The 10,117-nt window shown below is 42.1% G+C and overlaps 2 protein-coding genes across 2 annotated transcripts; both read left to right on the forward strand.

The window, feature by feature from the left end:
* The first annotated feature begins 14 nt into the window (after window positions 1-14).
* lgals3a (lectin, galactoside binding soluble 3a) lies at window positions 15-5,054 on the forward strand. Its single transcript, XM_085144418.1, has 6 exons — window positions 15-646; window positions 1,013-1,030; window positions 1,123-1,836; window positions 2,817-2,905; window positions 3,332-3,488; window positions 3,920-5,054. Exons 2-6 carry the CDS (start codon window positions 1,016-1,018, stop codon window positions 4,073-4,075), a joined length of 1,131 nt encoding a protein of 376 aa, XP_085000544.1. The 5' UTR covers window positions 15-646; window positions 1,013-1,015; the 3' UTR covers window positions 4,076-5,054.
* A 1,237-nt stretch (window positions 5,055-6,291) lies between these two features.
* Window positions 6,292-9,834, forward strand: synj2bp (synaptojanin 2 binding protein). The gene is made up of 4 exons (XM_085144432.1): window positions 6,292-6,486; window positions 7,022-7,158; window positions 7,335-7,430; window positions 8,091-9,834. The coding sequence occupies exons 1-4, from the start codon at window positions 6,423-6,425 to the stop codon at window positions 8,220-8,222; spliced, it is 429 nt and encodes a 142-aa protein (XP_085000558.1). The 5' UTR covers window positions 6,292-6,422; the 3' UTR covers window positions 8,223-9,834.
* The last annotated feature ends 283 nt before the right edge of the window (window positions 9,835-10,117 follow it).

The raw sequence follows: 10,117 nt of genomic DNA on the forward strand, positions 1-10,117 counted from the left end.
TTAAAATCACGTTCGCCTTAAGATTGCTTTTGTTTTGAAATCGGGTGTCAGTTTCTCTTGCCGTAGAACTTAGTATATACACACAACGCAAAACAATTTGTGTGCTGGTTTGTGCTCGAAAGCGACCATTTCTTACCGTAATTCCTAGAATACATACACATAACACAACTGACGACATTTGTCCCCTAACCTTTAGACTAGTTTTCTTCTGGCTCTTACTGTGTCTTCCCCAGCTTTAGAAGGCAAACCTGACACACCTTAACAGGCTGACACGGAGTTTTAAAGTTCGGTCTGCAATCGTGTTTAGTTAGGGTTAGTTTATTGGTTTGTTTTAGGTATGTGTGGTCGTGATGTTGAGGGGTTAGGGAGTAAACTGTACCAGCGAGAGCTCTTACAAAGATAGAAGGCGACCGGCTGTCTGTGTGTTTTCCAGCTTGAACGCGCCCACCCTTCACAATACGTCATCAGTGAAGCGCGTGTGCGTGCCTCCTTTTCAAGAGTTGTAGTTGTGAAAGCAGATAAATCGTTAGCTTCTACTTGTGTACCTCGGCAGGCTAAGTTAGCGAGCTAACTGGTTCCCACAGCTGAAGAAATCCTCGCTGCTACCCGCCGTCTTTCTTTGGAGAGGAGTCCATCTTCTAGCGAGGTAGCATCAAAATCTAGCTTTCAGCAGTTTTTTTCCTCAGGCACCATGAAGCTAAAAATAAACAAACGAGCCAGCGTTAACTAACAGTTAGCTGCTGCCAGCTAGCTCGCTAGCCAACTCTAATTTAATTTATGACAGTTTTTGTGACTCTCTGCCCTGATTTGTAGCCTGGAGTCAGTGTAACATCTGTATGTCTTGTCTTAGTAATCTTTCATTGAGGTGGAGTTTTGTCAGAAAGGTTTTTGAGGATGGAAATATTGAGTGTGTTGTTACTCAGAGCCTTTGTGTGCCACCACTGTTTGACAACTTGTTATTGTCAGTTGTTATAACTACCTAATAAAGCTTGTGTCTCTTGTTTTGTTGTAGATCATGGATGATTTCTCGGTGAGTTCAAACAAATGCACATTTTATTTTTATTATGTTCAGTTAGCTTACAGTTTATTGTACAAGTCACTTTCTTTTACTCTTCTTTATAGCTAGCAGATGCCTTAGGAGATGATACTACAAGCCAGGCTAAGAAAATAGGCAACAACAACCCATCTGCCCCCACTAGCAATCCTGCACCTCCTTCAAACCCAGGATGGCCTAGTTCAGCTCCTGGAGCCCCCACCCAGCCCTCTGCTCCGCTCGACTACCACGGTGGATCATCTGGCCCAGGGGCACCAGGGCAGTTTCCCTTCCCTTCAGGTCCTGGAGCACCAGGGCAATACCCTGGACCTCCTTCAGCACCTGGTGGGTTCCCCCCTGGTCCTGGGATACCTGGACAATATCCACCTGCACCAGGAGCTCCAGGTCAGTTTCCCTCCGGCCCTGGAGCTCCTGGGCAGTACCCTGGGCAGTATCCACCAGAAGGAGCTCCAGGACAGATACCTGGAGGTGCTGCTCCTTACCCAATGGGACCATTTCCTTCGGGCCCCGGAGCTCCCCCTGGCCCTTATCCAAGTGTGCCTTTCCCAGGTGGCCAGCCAGGAGGCAACGGCATGTATGGGCCAGGTGGTCCGGGTGCATTCCCACCTGCAGCTGGACCTGGTGCTTTCCCTGCATTCCCCAGCGGAGGCTTTCCCCCGATACCACCCGGTTCTTGGGGACCACCAGCAGGTGGAGGCTTCCCAGCTGCCCCTGGTCCCTTTGGCCCTGGTCCGGGGCCTATGGGTCCATATGGTGGGCCTGCTGCTCCAGGAGGGACACTGGTGAGTACTGGTACTTTAATGCAATATTGCTTACTGCATTTTCCTGCTTGTGTCCTTCTCTGGTGTGCAGTGGAGCATCTGGTGTGAAATTCTTTTAGAGTAACATAATCCTGTAAGTGGTGGATGGAGGAAGTTAGTCTTATTTCTTTGTTGCTGAAGGAGGGTTAATGTATTTATTTATGTTTTTCAAGAACAGCGGAATTGGGATGATTATTTCTGTCTCTTTGGCTCTGCTGGGGTGCTAAACAAATATAAAACAGAATAATACAGTATTCAGAAGTAGTTCTGAAAAATGTATTCTTGTCTTTCAGCCCAGATATAGGCCACCGTATTAAGCAATGAGCAATGAACTCAGCTTTTCAGTTGGACAAGGACATCACTTCCAGAATCAACATATGGTTTGATTAGTGCCAAAGACTCAATATATACATAATATTCAACTAAATTGCTCAATGTATTGTCTTAATTAAGTGCAATATGATATAATTTACACTTTTACTTGACCCATGTTTACGGCATCATGACGCCTTTTATGATCTCTAATAAAATTATGATTTGATCAAAACGCACTTGTAAGTTGTTTGCATGATAATAATAAATGGGGGTTTTTTTTGTTTTCTTTTACTTTGCTCAGCTGTTGTAAAAATATAGTGAATGTACTTTTCTGTCATTGCAATGACCCGTCACTGCTACTTGTGTAATAGTGCTGGAATAACCGAAGGACATAATGACTCACTTGGGTGTTGCTGTAGGAATGTGGGCAGGGTCAAAGTTTTGAACAGTGCTTAAATAAAATTCTCTATTATAAGTCATTAGGCATGCTGCTGTGTTTTGCCAATTTAAGACTCAGTGATCAAATGTTTTATATGTGCAGATTTTTCTTGGAAATCATTGAATTGCATTGTGACACATAAACTTAATATCTACACTGAGAACAGTACATATATTGTCATGGTTTAAAATGGAAGTATTTCTTGCAGATGGTGCCCTACGATCTCCCTCTTCATGCTGGAATATTGCCGCGACTTTTAATCACAATAATAGGGGAGCCTCTTCCCTGTGCAGACAGGTACAGTAATCATCCAACATCTGTGCCTGCTAATAGCAATCCAAAACCTGATGCCTTCAACTCATACTTACATAATAGAGGGGACCTAGTATACTTATTTTCAGCTCCAAATGTTTATTCTTGGACACTTCTAGAGTAGAATAGTTCAAAACAATCCTTGTCATGTACTGAGCCTTGGTATAGGATAAATCTTAACACCTTAAGCTTCTGATTGGCTACCCCTGTTTGAACAGCAGGTTGGTGAGGCGTCTGTACCTTTATATGACCATGTTATATGAAGAGAAGTGTAATAGGTCTCCTTTAAAACACATCTATGATTTGCACTGTGGGAATACTCTTTAAAATGTTTACCACCATATTATGTTAAACCGATTAGCAGCAGCATTTCTTTCTGCTAATGCTTTGCTTATATGGGTTTTTTTGCAGGTTCAATGTTGACTTTATCAAAGGTCCAGACGTAGTCTTTCACTTCAACCCTCGTTTTAACGAGCAAACAATTGTTAGGAACTCCAACTTAGGTGGATACTGGGGACCTGAAGAGCGGGAAGGAGGGTTTCCATTTGTTCAGGGACAGCGTTTTGAGGTAAGTTAGTATAAAATCTTTTTCTTTTCTTTCTTTTTAAAATTAGCTGATTAGATTGGGGAGATGACATTTAACAGAGCCCCTGAATTTAACCAAGGATTTTGTTCAGCTTACATCAGTAAAAATTTTCCTTCATGTCAGTGTGATATGGGCATAAATGAGCATGTTTATGCACATTTTTATGTGGTAGAGCTCTGACTTCAGTGCAGAAGGTGAGGCTTTAGGTGAGGAAGAAGTGGGTGGTGTAGAAATAATGGAGGACAGAGACATAAGAAGAAGGAGATGATGAAAATATGATGATGAAAATATACAAGTACAGATGTTAAATGGTGAGATAAGGCATACTATGCACGTTGCTGGACTCTAGCCACATACTAGCTACGTTCTGTCAGTCTACCAACCAATTAATTAGCAACTGGTGTCCCCTACAGCTGAAGATCCTCGTGGAAGAAGACATGTTCAAAGTGGCGGTGGATGGCACACACCTGTTGGAGTACGAGCACAGAGTCGGTGGCCTGGAGGAAGTGAACCTCGTGCGAGTGTGCGGAGACCTCGTCCTCTACAGCGCTGCCCCAAGCATGATCTGAACCCACGGCTGAAGCACACGCTGTACAGGCGACCTGAGTCAAACTTTACCACTGTATTTGAAATCCTTTTTAAATACTTGGTTGCATTGCAAAGCGCAATCGTTGCCTACCTGGCACATTTGTCACAGAACAGCTGTACGCTATAATCCTTTTCTCTCTTTTTTTAATAGTTGCTCCAATCCAATTAATTTTGATCACATATGAGAATTTTTAGTGGTAAAAGAGTTTAAAAGCATTTAAAATAGGTATTTTTGGGAGAAAAACTAATTTATACTTAATGAAAAGATTGTAGGCTAAGAAGAAAGGCATGACAAGTCCCAAACATTTCAAATATTTTCCACTGGTATCTTTTTTCGTTTACATGTAATCATTCTAAGTCTCTGTAATTGCATGAGAGTGTGATGCTGAAAATCATTTCTTTTTTTATCTGCTGGCCTGCAGACGTGCTGTACAGTGGAACAATGATGAGGTTTCTTAAAATGCACAGAGTAATATAAAGAGAATGTGTACTTGTCCTTTCTTCGGCTGTAATCCTCCTGAGCTCTCAGGCTGGAGGGTCAAGAAAAGATTTAAAGAATTATGATTTCATGTTGAAGTCAAAACCCTGATGGTAAAAATACATATTAAAGGCTGGTATTAAAGAAAATGTGGAGGGATGGGGTCTCCGTTTGTTGCCAGAGCTGACACTGTTGAGGTTATAAATTAAAAGGAGCAACAAACAAGAAAAATGACTGATGGAAGAAGATTGTTTACTTCCCCTGAGCTTCTGATGTGCACTTATAATAAATACAGGTTACCCCACGTAGTGTTTCTGAATCTAAAGCCAGGGAATCAGTTCCTGTGTTACTGATGGTGTAAGTTTGTGTGTTTGACTGAATTTATATATCGTGCCCCCTGTGGTGCAAGTGCCAGATTCTGATGTTAATAGATTTGACTACAGTTATGCCACTCAGTACAAAATAAAAACATTTCAACCTTGGACACTTTGCTTACTTATGCAACTCACGAGGGACTCTTGTATGTGTTGCATGTATTTCTTGTGTCTTCATGGCTGTCTTTGGGCCACACATTGCAGATCATGTTTTGGTTGCTACTGGATCTATAACAGGATTTAGACCAGAAACATCCACCATTCAAGATGATTTTTTTACCTCATTTCTGAGATGAAAAACTCAAAATCAGATTTGATGTTCTGCACAGCAGTAACCGCCATTTGTGTTGAACCTGATTGAACCTTAATGACAGGGTGCCTCATGCCGTGGGCAGAAAGACCATCCAGGTTAAGTTTTCTGGTATTTTCAGTGTTGCTACATAACCCGAGTGAGCTTAAGTTTCAGGGCACAAACTGATAGCCAGACGTTCTCCTTCAGGATTTCCTGGTAGAGAGCAGAACTGTTACTTTAGGGGTCACCGCAGAGATCATCTTAACCCTCTACATATCTTCCTTTAATACATTCATGAACCTTCTCTGTGGGTTTTCTGCCATATTCCATGTCCTTTGTCCAATGTGTCCACGATCCCTCCTTTTCTCCACCCACTTCTCCCTGCCTGCACTTTGTTCTTAAGCTCTCTTGTGCACCGTCCATTGCTTTGGATGGTTGCTGCAGGTATTTAACTCGTCCACCTTCACTACCTCTATCCCTTGCAGCTTCACTGTTACACCTGTCTCCTTCTCGTTCACACACATGTATTCTGCCTTGCTTCTACTCACTTTAATTTCTTATCACACCAGAGCATACATCCACTTCTCCAGACTCTCTTCCACTGGCCTCCTACTCTCAGTAGGGCTCACAATCTCATCTGTGGACGTCACCGTTCACAGAGCCTGCTACCGGACTTCATTTGTCACCCTGTCCATCAACACTGCTTTGCACATCACCTTTATTCGTGGAAATCTGTACCAGTACCTTTTCCACTGCCTAGCTATCTATACAGGTATGTCACCAACACCCTTTCCACTCTTTACATCTGTTCTCACTTCCTCCTTACTAATTCTCTTCACTTCCTGATTCACTAACTGCCCTCCATCTGCCCTTCTTTCTCTTTTGTGTCTTTTATTCATCAACTCCTCAAAGCACTCCTTGCACTTCCTCAGCCCATTCCCTTCACTCATTAACTCTGATATTGAGTATTTTTTAATAACTTGTCTCTGATTTGCCTCCCTGCCCTGTAATTCGAAAATCAGCCTGGAGTTCCGCCTCTTCCCGTCAGGGGGCACTGTTGCAGCTTTGTCTGCGCCGGTGGTGGCCAAAAAGCAAATCGAAACTCCTCAATGAGTTCACCTTCAGATAAATAGTTTGTCCCTCTTCTCTGAAGATTTATTTTACCAGGTTGACGTTTGGACACAATGAACGGCTCTCTGGACACTTCTTCCACAGTGGAAACCATAAGGCTGAAGCGAGGACCGGCTGGTAAGGAGATAATTAGTGGGACTGTTACCAGTGGATAGCACCGCTAGCTAGCTGCGAAAGCTAGCAAAAATCATCGCTGTCAGGCTGTGCTCAGTGTCCTGAAGCTAAAGGCTAATTTGCAAATAAAAGCGACCAAACCTCCGCGTCGTTGTGGCGTAAGTGGAGGAAGTAGATTATCGAGGCCAACTGAGTATTAGCAGCTGCCTTATTTGCAAAGGAAAAGCTGATTTATGCACTTTGACCCAGTGTTAAAATCTTTAAAAGTTATCGGCCCTATCACGCTGATGGACAGCTCGTTCATAGACACCAGTGGTTTATTTATTTTACAGACTCTTGTGTCTCGCTTACACACGGTTATGTAACATTTTGTCAGGTTGGTCTTGCTTTTAATCTGCTCGTCTAAGTAGCAGTGCAGCTTTGGAAGATTTCCTCTTGAACTTTGATCTACTTGGATAAATATTATTGACTGGGTCAGCAGCTGCTGGTCTGGTGAACCTGATTATATACCGATTACACTAATGTGTTTTCTTTTGAGGCTTGGGTTTCAATATAGTTGGGGGCGTGGACCAGCAGTATGTGTACAATGACAGTGGTGTATACGTGTCTAAAATCAAAGAAGATGGAGCTGCAGGCCAGGACGGAAGACTACAGGAGGGCGACAAGATCCTCTCGGTAATAAAAGCGTGATGTTTTTGCTTTGGACTGAAAATGACACATTTGAAGAGATGACATGCATTCACCGTGGCATTTTCTCTTAACAGCTCACTAATAGAAAATGAAACCAAATATATGCTGCAGCACGGGTTGGAAGTGAGCTTTTATTTATTTATTAACTTTAATATTTCTAGATAAACGGAGCTGTGCTAGAAGGCCGGACACACAAAGCCGTGGTGGAGCTGTTTCGGACAGCTGGGGAGGAAGTGGAGCTCCTTATACAGAAAAAGGTTAGAGTCAGGAGCTGCACTCTCAGTTCAGAGAGACTGACTGCTTGTTATATGGTCTCAGTAGCTCTAGAGCATTATTGTTTCAAGCTTTATATGTTAGTAATTTCACTGGTAACAAGAGTAGTGGTGATGTGCGAGTGTCAGCAGGTTTTTATAAACAGTCTCACTGCTGCAAGCTAAGGAAGACGGACAGGTGCATCATGCAAAACAAGTCTGTAAAAGTTTATAGCTCTGCTGGAGGAATTTAAATTGCTGATTGCCCTTGAGCATCTTTTAATGTTTCTTGATTTCAAAGTGAGAAATAAGCAAAAAAATAAGTCTGGCAATGCCAATACAAACAACAAACACCAAAACATAAAGAAGAACTGCTACCAGTTAGTGCAGTACAGTGCGCCTCCAAGCGTATCAGATCTTTTCTGTTAAAACTGTTTCCTGACGGTTATGCAAATCAGTGATGTCATGAACATACCTGTAGAGATAAACATCTTTAAACTGCACATGAGAGTTTCACTTTACGTCGGTTGTTGAGCTTAAAATAAGTGTGCGTACGTGCATGCATGTATAAACAACCACAGAAGATATGTTTTCTCTGTTCACCACAAACATTTGTGTCATCCCCTCAGTGCAACTTTAATCTTTGCCCCTTTTTATGTCTTGCAGGAATCCCACCACATGAACGGCTCCACAGGCTCCGAGTCCGAACACCAGTCTCCTGCGTCTATTCTGGGATTACTGGCAGTGTTAACGGGAGCTGCCGCAATCCTCTTTTACATTTACAGGCGGCGCGCTTAGGAAGCGCGACGTCTGTACATAATTTTTAGGATTAAAAACCATTGCTAAATGCCAACTACATGAGAGAGGGAACAAAAAAGTTGATCTTGTTTTTGCGATTAGCAGGTGCTGGTGTCACTGATGAGGTCCCCCCCACACACATTCATGCATATTTTGTGATTAATGATAGCTTTTTGATACCCCTCCTATGCAAAAAGTCTTACCACAGAGATGAGATAACTTTTAATAGGTAGCTTTACGATGGTAAGTAGAAGAAGGGTGTATACATTCCCACTGCTGGACTGAGTTTCTCAGGCAGAAAAAAATGGCTGCTTGTACATGCAAAACTATTTAATCTTTGGATAGAGTCTGACTGCTTGAACCTGATCATTATAAACTGAAAGAGTGTTAGGTTCAGTCACTTGTAGGCATCTAAGCCTCCATCATTGAATGGGGGATCTCTCTGAACTCTACCTTCATGCTTCACACACATAGGTTTGATTTTCATTTTGAAGTGTTGCACAGAATTGTGGGAGGAGCAGCACCCTAATGTGGTGTTTATCAGGAGCTGTGGCAACTGATAAAGGCAGTTGCTGTGATAAAAGCTCATAATGGACTTTTTTTGAGTGCCTTTTTCCTGTTTGCAAAGAAACGGAGGAGATTGCGTTGCTCCATTTTGCTCTCAAAATGAAAATCAGACCCATCCGCCCTCACTGTAGCCTGTTAAAGACCAGAACCTATAATGAGCCAGTTGTCTCTCTTAAATGTTTAAAAATAGACATCAGATATATTATTACATTAAAAAAATATATTTTATTTAAAGACTTCTGGTGACTGAAATTTATTGAAAACCTTACTCAAGCAGGAAGAAATGGTGTATTTATTGGGGACTGTTTTCAGCTGCAGATGAATACACATTCAGTGTTCTAATGAGCATTCCAAGTACAGGAAGTTGTGTGTGGGATTAACATTACTTGGTGCAACAGAGCAGCTGGATGACAGCGTAGAGCCCTGTGGCTCAGACAGCTAACCTATGAAAAGATGGGTTAGTGAAATCACCTAATATTTGGTTATTAGTCTGTGACACTTGTCCACAGTTTGGTAATATGAATTCACTAGTATAAATTTGGTACCTTAGAAAAAAACTCTTGGTCAGGCCACTCAGGGTGAACCGCTGATCTGAAATCAGGCTCATTTCTTCAGGCTGAAACACTCATCGTATTGCGATTTGAGGCCAGTGTGTATAAAGACACTAAACCTCCTGCTGAGCTTGAACATAGATGAACATACGAAAGAAATTGTTTGTATTTGTCTGACGGACCAAACAGCAGCTCGACGTTGAAAAGCAGCTAAGAAACGATTTGCTGTCAGCCTCTGTAGATGTTTTTGCGTTTCTTTTTGCACTAGCCACAATCATGCAACTCCTCCATTAAGGACCATTGTGCAAGTAAATAGGAAGTGAATCGTGTCCACTGTGGTGGTGTGTGGTCTGTAAATACATTTCATGTTGCTCTGCTGAGTGAGACGGTAGGATGTAAAGTATCTCAGAGAAGATGTGAAAAGTGTAATAAAATATGCAAATACTGTGTGTTTGTCATCCAGCAGGCAACTATTAAAATTCATGAAGAATTAACTGGTGTGTGTGGTTGTGGTTTTTTAGTTTGGGGTTATTGGGGGGGGGGGGGGGGTCCATCTTTAAGGCAAGAATTTTTTTACTTAAGTGAATAAAAACAAGACGCTAGTGAAAGATTGCACAAAATAAAAAGTACTCAATAAGGAATGTCAGAGAGAACTGCAAATTCAGGATGTGTTTAGAATTGTGAGCGATTTAATTATAAACTACAATGTTGTGTTTAGTTTTGAGGGTCAAAACTGAGGTGACATTAAGCAGGTGAATTACTAATTCAAGGGGAGGT

The sequence above is a fragment of the Neolamprologus multifasciatus genome, chromosome 19 (genome assembly GCF_963576455.1).
Source record: "Neolamprologus multifasciatus chromosome 19, fNeoMul1.2, whole genome shotgun sequence".
In the NCBI taxonomy this organism is placed as follows: Eukaryota; Metazoa; Chordata; class Actinopteri; order Cichliformes; family Cichlidae; genus Neolamprologus; species Neolamprologus multifasciatus.